Below are 13702 nucleotides of genomic sequence, written 5' to 3'. Positions count from 1 at the left end.
ACATACCTGTAAATGCGTTTCAAAACATCTTTACAGTTATGTCGCGAAATGCTTTGAAATACATTTCGCGACACTCATGCATTGAATTTCGAGGGCGCGGAAATCAATACACATTTTCGCTACATGAATAACCCCATAATAAACATGTAAAATCCAACCCTGAGATCTCCACCGGTTACCAATTCCATGACCAACATCACCGGTTGTTCTAGTGATGCAATTCCATAAAGACAGACAATATTCACATGTTGAAGGACTCCCATCACCTGAGCTTCGTGGCAAAATTCTTGAATTGTGGATCTCTGTGCATCTCCAATCGCTCGTTTCACAGCTACTTCAATTGATTCACTAGCTCCATTTGGTAAGTATTTTGCTCTGTATACTTCTCCAAATGCTCCACTTCCTAGTTTGTTTCCAAGTGTGATAGAACTATGATGCAGAACAATTCTGTTTCTGGGTACTGGTGTAATTGCGTTGACTGAAAGGGACCAGGCATCTAGAAGTTGATAAATGTGAGCATATCTTTTTTGAGCCATTTTCGGAAATTTAGCAACTAGCTGAAAATATTCTTTGAGTGTCTAGGAGTCTATGAAGGATGAAAAAACCTTAGTTGAACCCCAACCGTCTTCATTCCAGGTCAATTGGAAATTCAATACTTTCCCATCAATCTTGACTGAGATACATAACGTTTTCTTCATTGACGATCTCTGGATTGCCCGACGAACAAGATACGAGTGCTCCCATTTCAACAACTTCTCTACAGTACCCCCAAACATCATTCCGTGGTACCATAAATGATGTTTCAATATGTTACTGATGTAATCCTATAATCAAAAATCATAAGAAAATCAAAACACATTCACTAACATCCACAGATTTTTCCATATCACTAATTCCTGATTGATTATCAGGGATGGATCCTGTGCTATTGCAATCTGATATCTGATCACTGTTGACCTGTCCAACATTATCACTGAATTCTAGATCACTTGGAGACTGTAAATTTAGAAACTTTAGTTATTTGAAATCATGAATCCAAGTTACTTCTCCTTTTCTGATGAACTCGATTTTCAATGCACTGTTCTGATGCATTGTTGACAATTTCAATGTTGCGAATTACTTGAATTTTTCGCAGTTTCTATAGAAAATAATAAGAAAATTGGAGTCGTTGGTAAATCATCCACACGTTCCTGACACGTTGAAGCGTTCTTTATAGGTCGAAAAGTTTTCAGATAACCATCGAAGTGGAATTCTCAAGCTAAGTATCATATCCTTGTACTTGTAGACTTAACACCTTGTGAACAGAGATTTTGATGAAAATTACAAGATAGGTTAAGAATAGCCTACCTAGACGCTTCTGAAAAATTTTGCATCCGCTTGCGAGTTTCAGCCGAATTACCGTAAACACTATAATAGAAGGACATCCAAACCGTTAATTCTGAGTCCATGTATCTCGATTCCTGTGAGAGATATTAAAAATTATCCACTGGCAAAATGTTGTTAATAATATGATAAACATGTTGTTAGTTGACGGCTTTGTGATATCTTTTACAAGAACCGAGCCATAAAGGCTCAAAATTGACTGGCCTTCTGTTAGAGTGTTCACGGTATATCATTTTCAATATCAAAATCGCGTTTCCAGTGCAAAACAGTAATTTTCACAAACAATTTTCTCAATTTCATGGACGTTTTATAACATGAATTTTGCTGTATTAAAGTAAGATTTGAATAAAAATATATATTTCAGACATTTTCCATAAAAGTTTTTTTCAATTTTTGAATTTTTTCCCCACTTGGATTTTGGGAGAAGGGGGCTCTTTTATTATAGGCATCCTTTTTCTCGTTTATATTTCGAAATTTTTCATCGAATAATTAAGAAGTTCATAAAAATCTATCAATTCCACTGAAATACATGAGCAAGATTTTGAGAGAAAAAGTGTTTCCAACAAATTTCTGTGAAATTGTGGAGTAACCTGAATATTTTTCACTGAAAACGTACGGTGCATTTTGATTTGAAAAAAACACACACACAAATTTTGAAGGAGGCTCTTCAAACCCCTCTCGAAAGGCCCTACTATTAGAAGGGCCCTTCTATTGAAATCTTCTACTACATGTTTACGGTCACTCGGCGGATACTGGCGAGCGGATTCTAAAATTTTAAGACGTATCTATTATAGATAGATTATTCTTAACTTGTCCTGAAATTTTCATTAAAATCTAGGTTCACGATATTTCGGTTACATTGTTAGATTGTTTTGATTTAAGTTTCTGGTAAATAATTCAGAGAGTACAAAGCAATTTAGGGGAACAAATGCCTGGAAAATCCGAATTTTGTACCCTCCAAATGATGTGCCCAAGTTTCCCTCAATATTTTTAACTTCTCGCTTAAAATCCAACCACAGGATACTGTTTTTTGTTATCATCCCGATCCATCAATGCAATCAATTTTCCCTTCTTTTTCCGCCTTCCTCAAGACACAATTTTCACCGCATCAAAAGAGACGGTTATTCTTCTTTCTCCTCGGCGTCTCGTTCCAAGGACATTCTCTCTTTCTTCACCCATTCTTTACTTCTTCTTCTAGTACTTCTTCTTTACTGTCAGGATGACACATTTTTCGGGTGGTCCCAGTTTCATCTCTACTCTGATATGTGTTCTTGGTATTTTACTACCGTCTATAGAGTAAGTTGAATTGTGAATTCATTTTGATAATTTTGGTAGACGATCATCAAGAAGTCAATGTTTCTTAGGTTGACCTACTTTCCAAAACCAATTCCCGTTTTTCAATTTTTCATCAGAAAGAAGATTTTAAGAAGAATGAAAATTATTTAAATTCATTAAAAAATTTCCAGATGTCACTGTCCTCACATGATGGGATTAAAAGCGCCTGGTCCGCCGTCCGGTCCAAGTCCTCCTGGCAAATTTCCGGATGGAGATGAGGTAACTCTTTTGGTTAAAAATTTTTTATACAGCAACCCATTTTCCAGGGATGGGATTACGATGAAACTGCTGCGCCTGGAATCGTTCCAGAACCTCATTTCATTCAGTCTACTTATATTTATAGATCTCCAAATGGTATGAAGTTTGAAATTGAAAAATTGAAATGTTTCAAATCAATTTCAGTTCAAGAGAAAACGTTTTCGTCTCGAGTGGTGACTGTTTTGAAAGATATCAGGTCCCGATTGGAAAAGTCAGCAAGATTAACACTGGAAAATGAGAATGTAAGATTTAAAAAAAAATAAAAATTAAAAATTAATTTCAGATTGAATGTTCATCCCCAACCGATCATTATAGATGTCAAGAGTATCCAAGCACAGGAACCTGGAACTATTTGATCGTAGAAGATCAGTGAGTGTTTTTGAAAATAAAAAATATCGATTTATATTTTTTTTTTGTTTCAGACAAAAAGGAGCAGCCACCTATACATTCGATCGGAAGTATAACGAAAAGAATGACGGAACAATCGAAATGGCTCTTCTTGAGTTAGTTTTCGATTTTATTTTTTTAGTTTTTGCTACAAAAATCGGAGCTGTGGAAGAGAAACGAAGGTCCCATAACGACAACTACCGTAACCTAAAGTTATTTTTATTTTCTGGATTTTTTATCTCGATTTTCATACGTTTTTAGTCAATTTTTTCAATTTCCCACTTGTTTGGTGAAAAACAAAGAAAAGCAGTGAAAAACGAGATAATAAATAAATCCGGAAAATAAAAATATTTTTAGGTTACGGTAGTTGTCGTTGTGGGACCTTCCGATTTTTTTTAAATCAGAAGAATATTTCATCACATAAAAATATTCCAGTGCCTTCTCCCGTCACTCTCCATCTTCTCTGATTGCCTTCGCTTCTCCAGAAGCAGAAAAAGAAGTCGGATACATTCGCGCTCTTACAGTACAAGAAATGGATGTGGGTTTCAAAATTACAATCTCAATTTCAATTTAAATAATTAAAACTTTATTCAGTCGTTAAGTGGAAAGAATCGACATCGTCAAATCTCAATGGAGAAGTTCGGTTCAAATGAACTCAATCTTCTAGAACCTGCTCTTCTAGAAGTTCGAACTGGATCCGGTTTGAAACTGACTTCTGATTCGTTGAGAAGAATCGATTCGTCAAAGGAATTCGACAAGCTTTTGGATGAGTACAAGAATGTTTTCATTCTATTTTGGACAAGCAGTGAGTTTTTTTAAACAAAAACATAGTTGAAAAATTTCAAGTTACACTATTTATGAACGGGGATTTACGGGATTTACATCCGATGGCAACAGCGAAAGGTTAAAACAGATAATAGAGAGATCAATGGAGGCATCTATATCTGTGAGAAACAAATTATGACTCGATTGGTGTTGGCTCGATTGGCGTTGACTCCTTCTCCTCTGCATCATTTTGGGTTGTTGGAGCAGATTGACTTGATTCATCCTTATTCGACTCACTTCCCTGCGATTCCTGACTTCCCCCTGCTGCCTCCACCATTTTCATCAAGTCGTCCAAGTTGATTTCAAAGCCGTCGTCTAGTTTAATGGATGGCGCTGGTTCTTCGCCGTCTTCCTCTTCTTTTACAATCTTCAATTCAGCTTGTTTTGCTGCGTCAGTATCGTAGATCTTTTTAAGAACCTGGGTGCGTTGTTTCCGATGGTAGTTGGCCACTTTTGGACGAATCGCAGCGACGGATTCAATGCGGACAACCTTCTTCTCCTTCTCTTCTTTAAGCATGAGCTCCAGAGCTTTTTCGTCGAAATCCTTGTTTTCTCCAAAGTCTCCGTCCTTTTTCTCTTGCATGCTCTCTATGAGTTTTCTGGTACGTGCAACGCATTCGTCAGCAAGACGATCGACTCTGATAAAAGAGAGCTGATTTAGGGTTTACGGCTATAGGAAACTTACTCCATGGCAATGTGTAGATCAACAGAGCTCTGCATTTCTGCTTTCTGCCCCTTGTGTTGAGTTTTCATGTGCTGGATGACGAAAATCTCACGACGTCTCGCATAGCTGCATGCGGAGCACTTGTAGGGACGATAGTTCAGATGAGCTTCGATGTGATTTTTGCTGAAATTGAGAAAAAAACTAAATAGGACATGAAAAAAAATTCACTCACCGATTTCTGGAACAAATCCATTCATTGCAAATAACACACAAAACGTTCTTATATCTGCCAAAAGCAGCTTCGCGGAGGCGTTGAATCTCTGTAGAAGATTCAGGGACTTGCGGTTTTGGAGCTGGAAGCATCGGAATCATTGGAAAAGGTGGAAGCAACGGGAAAATATGTGGCTTTATGTCTGGAATAGTCGCGGTTGCCGGGACAGCATCAGAAGACTTCTCGGCTTGTTTTTCTTTGTCCTCTCCCAATGCGGCACTCAAAGTAGGCATAGTTGCTGAAGTTGCTGAAGTTGCGGATGTCTCCGAAGTCCCTGGCTCTGAATCACCAGCCTTTTTAGGTGGTGGACTGGGCTTCTGAGCAGCAGAATCTTCAGAAGAAACCAATGAAGTCGGAGCAGACGGAACAGTGAGTGGAACCAAAGCAATCATTGGTTTGAGAGGGTTTGGTGGCATTGGAAGAGCTGCGGTACAAGTGGCGAGAGCATTCGCATAGTTGATATCACCACCGGCTTGCATGTAACCATTGAGGAATTGACGGAAGGCAGCTAAAAAAATTTTTGGTTGAAAAAAAAATAGAACCCCACGTTTTTTTTTACTTTTGGCTTCGAAAATTGACCTGATGCGAATTCTTCGCGTACATTTGCAAAAAAAATTAAAAAATGCGAAAACTTGACACAAAAAAAATTCGTTTGATAATATTCACAAGCTTTCAAAAAAAAATCGGGGATTTGCGAAAAAAAACTAAAATTCGCTATCATCGCTATTATCGATCGCTATACTATCATCGCTATAAAATTCGCTATTATCGATGCAACCAGTTTACGAACCAAAAAGAGTCAGATAACTGATTGGTGGATTCGACGACATACTAGCATTCTTCGGCGGAGGCGGAACCGGTGGTGTCGCTATGATCGAATCGAGAATCGGAGTCGCAGATATTGTTGCAGATGTCGTCGCTGGAAAGTCTCCTTTCTCAAAACTATCTGTTGGCTCGTCTTTCACAGTCATCGGCTTTTTCGAAGTGTCGGTCTCCGGGTCGTCATCCTCCAGCTGTCGTTTTCTTTGATTCGAGCTATCCATACTGCAAGCATAGGATTTTCAAACACCTTTCTCTTTCAGCTAACCTCTATTGAACAGATGAGCGCTTGATTCCACAGGTATTCCACGAAAGTAGATTTTCAGAACTGATTGGTTACCGGGTAACTGACTGATCGATGACCCCTGCTGGCCTCCCAACGGCATGACCTAGTTGACGTGGGTGACCTTTTGACCCACCTCTGAAACGAAAAACAAGCTTAATAGACAATGACCTAGATATTGGGAAAAAGAAGTTTTACGTATCACTCTGGGATCTAGTAATAAGCTGACAGCTCATTTGAAATGTCTCACTGGCTTTCTGAAGGAGCTTCGAGAAAGAGTGTACGCACATAACACCTAGAACCTCATTATAGTTTTTGGTTTGAGAATTAGGTCTTGGCAGGTTATTTTTCGAGAAAAGAAAATAGGAAAAGAGGTGTTACAAACAGAACTCTGCTTGAAAAAAATTACCGAACAAACGTACAAAGGCTTTGTCCGCGAGGACTACACGACCGTAACTAAACCGCGGGAGTTCAAAAAATCACAGCCATATAAAACATGAAGCTACAGAAAGCGAATTCATGAAAGATATCTTACAAAACGATTAAAGAGCAGATTGACACTTTTTATACCATTTTCAGATCGGATGGTCAGTCTACACACATTCAATCTATGGTCCCGTGTAGGAGACAAAACTAAAGTTGACGATGGTAATGAATTTCAGATGATGTAGATTATTCAATTGTCTGGTTTTGTAGATACTCTCTTAGCTCATGTTCCCTGCCACGAAAGTTCCGAATTCTGTCAAGGATTGAACGCCGAGGATTATCATACTGTAGTTTCTTATAAGTGAGAAATTTTTTTAATAAACGATGAAAAAAATTGAATTTTCAGAAACGGCCAAAACACTGGAAAAACGGAAAATATTGGCGATGAGGAGTTTTATGAGAACTGGATTGAGCTGTGAGTTATCATATCGGCAGGAGGTTTCACAACGACGACTACCGTAACCTAAAAACTTTTTTCCTGATTCATTTTCACGTATTTCACGACTGAAAACGTGCGAAAAATGAAAAAATAAATCCGGAAAATAAAATAATTTTTTAAGGTTACAGTAGTTTTCGTTGTGGGACCACAGCTCTGATTTTTTGTACCAGAGTAATATTTATGACAAATTTACGTTTTAAGATCACTCCTTGGACCTCTTCAAAAACTTCCGAATGAATCGAAATTCACAGATTTCAAAAAAGGAATCGTAAATGGAAAGAAACGGCCATCAGTGACAATAGGTGTTTTCCCATCAGATCAAGATACATCATTCCAGCATTTCCAAATTGCCACTGAAAAATTAGCTGGAAAATATTATACAGCCTATTTCATTAATGAAAAGTGAGTATTAAAATTTTTAAAGGTTTGTCAAATCTGTGTATTTTAAGCTCAAAACCTGCAATCACGACATATCGACACTCTGAAAAACAGAAAAGAACTGATTACTCTGGAAAATTCGATCCAGCATCTTTGATGGAGTTCATCACAAAGTCTTCGATTCCATCAGTGGTAAACTAACTAAATTTTGATTTTTAAAAATCAATTAATTTTAAATTTATTCCAGATTGACATCTCTAACGGATTCACTACCGATGTTCTATTCCATCAGAAGCGTCCTATTCTAATCCTCATTGGTAGAGATTCTGAACCATTTTCTAAACTTTCCGCCCGTCAAGATGCTCGAAAAAATTATATTTTTACAAAAATTGATGGAGAAAACAAAAATATTCAAAAAACGAAAAAAGCTCTTGGAATTGATAATGACGAACCAGTGATCGTTTTTTTAAACAAGGATCGAGTTCATCTGATTCCAACTTCCAAGCCTAAATGTCCAGACCATCTTCAGAAACTCCTTCAGGTGGTCAGCTCTTCAGAAGCAGATAGTAAGCTAATTCCACAGGTTTTCATTTACAAATGCTTCGACTTCTTTAGATGTTCTCTCTACAAAAAACCCTCATCCGCTAAGGTATCTTCAAGTTGAGAACGTCAATAAGCAATTCGGATTCGAGGAAACCATCGTCCTACCTGATCACACTCTATTCTTGGATTCAGATGTAACATCCCGTAAATTGTATTTTTGAAACCCATGGTTATTTTTCAGCCATTCGCACGTCATCCTCCAATCTCGGAATCTGGTGGAACTGGAGGATGTCCGTTCATGCAGGGAGGTGGTGCTACGGCGGCATCTGATTCTATTCCCCATTCTGAGCTTTGAACTTTAATTGTGTACGGGCTGAACAAAATAATAATAAATTTCATAAAATATCAGGACTTTAGTTATATGTCAAATTATTTTTAAATTTCAAAACTAGCAATATTGATGACATAGTAATTGTGTGTGATCCAGCACAGAGATTCAACGTATCAAAAGAGAAGAAAAAGAATGACAATGTTTCAGCTTGAATATAGCGAACTCGAGGAAAAATTATGAGACAAGTGTAAAAGAGGTGACGGTATTTAAGAAATTAATTAATTTTCGAAAAGAGTGTCGAGAGCTAAGGAAGTGAGTTAAGGCAAATAAGTTAGAGAAGAAAAAAAAATACCCACATGGAAACGAGGCTGGGACGATGATGAAGAGATATAATGAGACGAGAAAACTAGATGAAGATGCGATGGAAGTCGTTTGCACCGAAATTGCTGTTGCATTTCGGGCATTTACGTTGACGAGTGTCATACCTGAAATATTTTTTTCAGTATAAAAAACACAAGAGATATGATCACTCACATGGTTTTGATACATGTCTCACAGAACAAGTGGTAGCATTTCAGCATGATGCAGTCTTTGGGTCTGGTTTTACATGAAGGACATGTCAACGTTTCTTTCATCTGTCGGTTCGCTTCTTGAAGAACTTGATCCCCAGTTTGAGCAGAGTCATTGCGCTTCGCTCGTTCGTATTTAACCCGAACTAGTTCCAATTCTTCTTCTGCCCTCTGCCGCTTGAACTTGGCTTCTTCCACTTCACGAGACTTGGAGCCATACAAATCTTGATATTGCTTGAGTTGTGCTTCACAACGATCTACTTTGACCTGGTTTTCATCTCTCGCGAACCCAAGCTCCTGCGTTTGCTTACGATGTACTTCCATCATGTTTGATAAGCGCCTAGAACAATTTTCATGAGTAATGAGGATCTCAGATAGAAACTTACGTCACTTCGGAAGTCTTAAACTGTAGATTTTCAGTTAACTTGTTTAAAACTTCATCCGAAGCCTTCTTCTCGAACTCGTGCATCTTTGCAATCTGAGCATCGGTCTGAGCTTTACTTTCCAAACATTCCAACTTCTCGCGCATTCTACTTTGCACTTGGTTTTGAATCATTCTTTCGTTCATCATTTTTAGGTTTCTATCTTCCTGATCTCGTTTTTCCATAAACAATTGTGCGTTTCTCTCCTGTTCTTCTTCAATAGTCAGACAAACGACTTCTAACTCATCAGATAAAGTTTGTTCATCATTTGTCAGTGCTTCGTTGGTTTTTCGGAGTGTCTCTAACTCTGTCACTTTGTCGGCAATATGACGTTGGATTTCTCGCTGAAAAATGATATTTGAAAAATCAACCCACTAATTCATCAAAATGCTAGCATTTAATATTTCAGAAAAACTTATGGAACTAATGAGAAGTAGATATTTTTGTTCAGGTGCTAAATACTGAAAACATTTAGTGAAAAAAAGATTTTGCTTATTTGGACCTATTAGAAAAATTCTCAGTGGTATTTTGAAGATTTATCAACCAACTTATGATAGAATTCTGCTAATAATGCCCCAAAATTTCTCTATCACCAGAATTTCGAAAAACAAATGCATGTCCATCATCATGAATCAAATAAAACAACTTACATCAAGTTGCCTCTGCTTTTCTTGCTTATCCATCGCTCCGATGCGCCTGATTTCTCTTTTCAAGGATTCATATTCCGCGCGGATCTTATTCGCATCCTCCGTTGAAGTGTTTCCGCTGTCTTCAAGCGGTACTAATACCGATTTTTCCAATTGATCTTTCAGCGTTTTCAACTCTGTTTTAACAGCAGAATGCTCCTTCTGAGATGCCTTTTCTCTATCCTTCATCCGTTGCATCTGCGACTTCATCGTCTTGTTTAACGAACGAAGTGTGTTGACAGTTGCTTTCATTTCATCCCATTCACTTTGTTTCACCGTCTTATTATACTCCTCTTTTACAGTTTCGAATTCGGCACGCAAAACTTCGCTATCATGAGAAACCCGATAGAATGTATTGTGAATTTCAGACTGGTGCTGAATCTCTTTAATAGTCTTCTGATGCTCCTCTGACATCATCTTTTCTCTATTCTCCTTGACGCTCCGTAATTGATCACGCTCCACTGTGACATCTTCCAGGTCCTTGCAAATACGCTCGTGTTCTTTGATTGCAAGTGAATAGTATTTTTTAAGATTCCTATACTCCTCCGAGTTTGTAATGACGTCTGAGGGCACTGACGATTGTGTCTGCAACTATATGATGAATAAGACAATGTTAGATAGGAGTAATTTATCAGAGCCTACCTCCATCTTTAGTTTGCTGATGTCCTGAGCCATTGACTGCAATTTCCTGTTCGTATCTTCTAGCTCCTGAAGTCGACGAGCAGCAATTGCTGCTTGTTCATCACGATCCGCACGGAGAGCTTCGATCTGAAAATTCGAAAAAAAATGTTTCTTCTAATTATTTTATGTCATAGAAAACTACTTTTTTTCTGTTTATTATTGATCGGAAACCCGTACCTCGCGACTTGTGGATTCACTCGGTGGACTTCCTGGGGATCCCATTTTCTTTTCAGATTGGTTCAAAGTAGCCGACGATGAGGCTGTTGCATTCCCGGACGCTGCTTCGTGTTCAAGGATAAGTCGTGCCTCATATTTGCAGGCAAGACGCATTTGCTTCTCAGTTTCGAAGTGAGCTTCTTCCAGAAGCTTCTCCATTTCTTGGATCCTACTTTCCAACAGTGTGTTTTTATCAACCATGTGGCGACGCTTCCGTTCTAAATTGTGGTTCTCACTTTGAACTCTATGAGCTTCGGCTTGTAATTTATCAATTTGAGCTAAAAGACTTGCGGTCTTGGCAGCCAGTTCTTTGTGAATATCATTGATATTCAGTTTCGGATCAGCCATGAGCGTTTTCAGCCTAGCTATAAAGTTCGCAGTTTCAGTGGTACGATCGTGACGAGCTTTTGCATAAGAGTTGAAAGCGATTCGCCTATAAATACGAAACCTTGAGCATTAAAAAAATTTTTTTTCGTTTTTCTTACAAATTTCCTTTTGCAGTATCGACAAACGAATGATATTGCTCAGAAGTCATCCCTTGAACGTCTGTACCAGCTGGTGCCGACGGCGTCATCTTCACTTCACCGAACTCGTCTTTGGTTTGAGCCCAAATGAACTTTTCGAGCTGAAATAACAGTAAAATTTCAGGAATTATAATTTCAATATTCCGATACCTCCGAAAACAGATTGTAAACCTTCAGAAAGTTGCTTTCATCAGTTAACTGTCGACGCTTTGCCCGCTCATTTTCTCGCTCCAAGTCGGATATTCTTTTATTTTTTATCAGAACCGTTTGCCGCAGTTTGGCAGCTTGAATAGCCACCGTGCGAGACCTGAGTTCAGTCTGAAACATGCTTTGAACAGAAAATCGATGTTAATTATTTAATCTTACAACACTTTGGACTGCTGGCATTTTAACCGCTTCAAACTGAATTCTGCGACGCTTTTGTTGAGTATCATCTGGTGGACTATTCGCAACTCCTTCTCCCCCAATTCCTTCATTGTTTCTTTTCATCATTCCTGAAAACGAACGTATTCTAATGGAGAAATTTCGATTTTCACAGATGATAGAAAAGACAATCGATTAAAACAACAGTTAATATTCACATAATAACAAGAAATTGTGCATTTTTTTTGAGTAGAATACTTTGAAAGTAACAGCTTCAAAGCTGATTGAAAAAACATCAAATAACGTACTTTTCGTGACAAGACCAATTCCCCTCGGCGACGGTGTTTACGGTCCGGAGCCGAATGTGTGTCGATTTACGCGCAATGCGAAGTCGCCCTGCGAGGGCATTCAAATTGTATTTTTTCTCGATTTCTCTGTCCATCGACAATGGTAAAAAGGATTTTCGTTCAAGGATTGAGTTCTGATACAACGGAAGTAATTGTTAAAAAGTATTTCGAACAGTTTGGAAAACTATACGAATGTGTGGTGCCGACTCCACCTAGATATTTGGTAAGGAGTGCCAGAAAAATGTTTCATATTTTTCAAACTCAGATTGTTGATTCTGGTCCCGATAATGAAGATATTGAGACTCGTTCAGCTATTCGCTATGAACCTGTCCAGAATAGCGTAACACTCGACGATGAGCTACATGTGGAACAGTACAACATTGAGAAACATGGATCTTTCGAAAGTTATATGAGTGAGAATTCTAAAAAAAGGCTTTAAACCATGTAAAATAATTTTTAGAGAGAGTTGGCGAAGGAGAGGGTTTCATAGAAGAGAAGAGAAGAACTTGCGCTGGTTACGCCTATGTCACTTTTCTTGATATGGATGGCTATTCGAAATGTATGAAATCTGATATCCACGAGATCAACCGAGTAAAATGTACAATTGAATTAGCCAAAGACGAGCAAGATGAACGGGTGAAAGTTGAATCCAAGAGGCTTTTTGTTTCATTCTTCCCACTGGAGAGGTTGACATCGAAAGAGTTGAAAACCTTTTTTGGATCTCATGGAAAAATTACCGACGTGGAGTTTGTCAGTGTGAGTCTTGTTGAAGTGGGGATATATTCCTATAAAGTTTACTTTCAGGATTCTGAAGGACCTTTGCATTTCTGTATCATCACTTTTGCAGACCATAGTACAGTCGATTTGCTTTTGAAAAAGTCAATTTACATCAGAGTGAATTTCCTATAAAATTTCCCGTCGAATTTTGGTATTTCAGGATGTTCTAATATTTACGAGAAGAGCAGTGCTGAAGGAATCTATAAAAATGGCCGAGCATAAATTGAAAGAACAGGCAAGGCAACAGCGGATCCACTTGGTTTGTTGTTTCTGGCTTTAATTTGAGCATTATAATGCTACTATTAAAATGCTAATGCTTCGTATAATTCTAAGAATTTTCTCGCTTGCAGCCAGCAAACCACACAGCATATCCGACCCCGTCTCGCCCTGTTACGTTTCTTCCTTCTACATCTGCTCCAGATTACTGGAATGATCCTTCCGCTGGAGCAGGATATGCACCTTTACATCCCCAGCCTCCTGAAGCAGACCCCAGCTCTCAATACGGGTACGGACCGAGAAAATGGTAGATGTTGCTGGTAATGTTAATTATACATTGATCAATATTAACCGGTTATCGTTAATTTATGTCAGTTTGTATTCCTATTAGATGAATAAAGATATTTGACTTTCCAATAACAGTAAATTTTTACATTCGCTGTTTCCTGTCTTCACTACTATTGAGCGCGACTAGTGAGTGTTCTGTGAGTGTTTGAAG

The 13702-nt window shown here is 38.2% G+C and overlaps 5 protein-coding genes across 5 annotated transcripts in view; 2 read left to right on the top strand and 3 right to left on the bottom strand.

Moving 5' to 3' along the window:
- The window catches only part of CBG18159, a gene marked incomplete at both ends in the record, with an annotated part of 3361 nt that extends 2269 nt beyond the window's left edge, over positions 1 to 1092 (bottom strand). The window contains 4 exons of the mRNA XM_045243901.1: positions 159 to 557; positions 606 to 824; positions 868 to 996; positions 1045 to 1092. Of these exons, the coding sequence (XP_045096400.1) occupies positions 159 to 557; positions 606 to 824; positions 868 to 996; positions 1045 to 1092 (795 nt within the window). The remainder of the gene's footprint in view (positions 1 to 158; positions 558 to 605; positions 825 to 867; positions 997 to 1044) is intronic.
- Positions 1093 to 2602: 1510 nt separating this feature from the next.
- Positions 2603 to 8426, top strand: CBG18160 (the record flags this gene model as incomplete). The annotated part of the gene is made up of 16 exons (XM_002642146.1): positions 2603 to 2679; positions 2850 to 2937; positions 2985 to 3072; positions 3121 to 3218; positions 3260 to 3345; positions 3399 to 3479; positions 3799 to 3901; positions 3958 to 4168; positions 6805 to 6873; positions 6922 to 7012; positions 7058 to 7126; positions 7352 to 7552; positions 7600 to 7720; positions 7776 to 8094; positions 8144 to 8265; positions 8313 to 8426. 16 exons carry the CDS (start codon positions 2603 to 2605, stop codon positions 8424 to 8426), a joined length of 1938 nt encoding a protein of 645 aa, XP_002642192.1.
- Positions 4322 to 6166, bottom strand: CBG18161 (the record flags this gene model as incomplete). Its single annotated transcript, XM_002642147.1, has 4 exons — positions 4322 to 4826; positions 4874 to 5035; positions 5085 to 5631; positions 5914 to 6166. 4 exons carry the CDS (start codon positions 6164 to 6166, stop codon positions 4322 to 4324), a joined length of 1467 nt encoding a protein of 488 aa, XP_002642193.1.
- Positions 8427 to 8808: 382 nt separating the features above from the next.
- Cbr-rfp-1 lies at positions 8809 to 11992 on the bottom strand (the record flags this gene model as incomplete). Its single annotated transcript, XM_002642148.1, has 9 exons — positions 8809 to 8887; positions 8937 to 9311; positions 9358 to 9737; positions 10044 to 10664; positions 10722 to 10847; positions 10938 to 11409; positions 11462 to 11601; positions 11651 to 11818; positions 11867 to 11992. The coding sequence occupies 9 exons, from the start codon at positions 11990 to 11992 to the stop codon at positions 8809 to 8811; spliced, it is 2487 nt and encodes an 828-aa protein (XP_002642194.1).
- Positions 11993 to 12310: 318 nt separating this feature from the next.
- Positions 12311 to 13514, top strand: CBG25982 (the record flags this gene model as incomplete). Its single annotated transcript, XM_045243900.1, has 6 exons — positions 12311 to 12433; positions 12476 to 12623; positions 12671 to 12966; positions 13015 to 13104; positions 13148 to 13246; positions 13338 to 13514. 6 exons carry the CDS (start codon positions 12311 to 12313, stop codon positions 13512 to 13514), a joined length of 933 nt encoding a protein of 310 aa, XP_045100071.1.
- Between the last annotated feature and the right edge of the window lie 188 nt (positions 13515 to 13702).

The sequence above is a fragment of the Caenorhabditis briggsae genome (genome assembly GCF_000004555.2).
Source record: "Caenorhabditis briggsae complete genome, chrIII, whole genome shotgun sequence".
Lineage (NCBI taxonomy): Eukaryota > Metazoa > Nematoda > Chromadorea > Rhabditida > Rhabditidae > Caenorhabditis > Caenorhabditis briggsae.
This window is presented reverse-complemented; position numbering and strand designations above follow the sequence as displayed.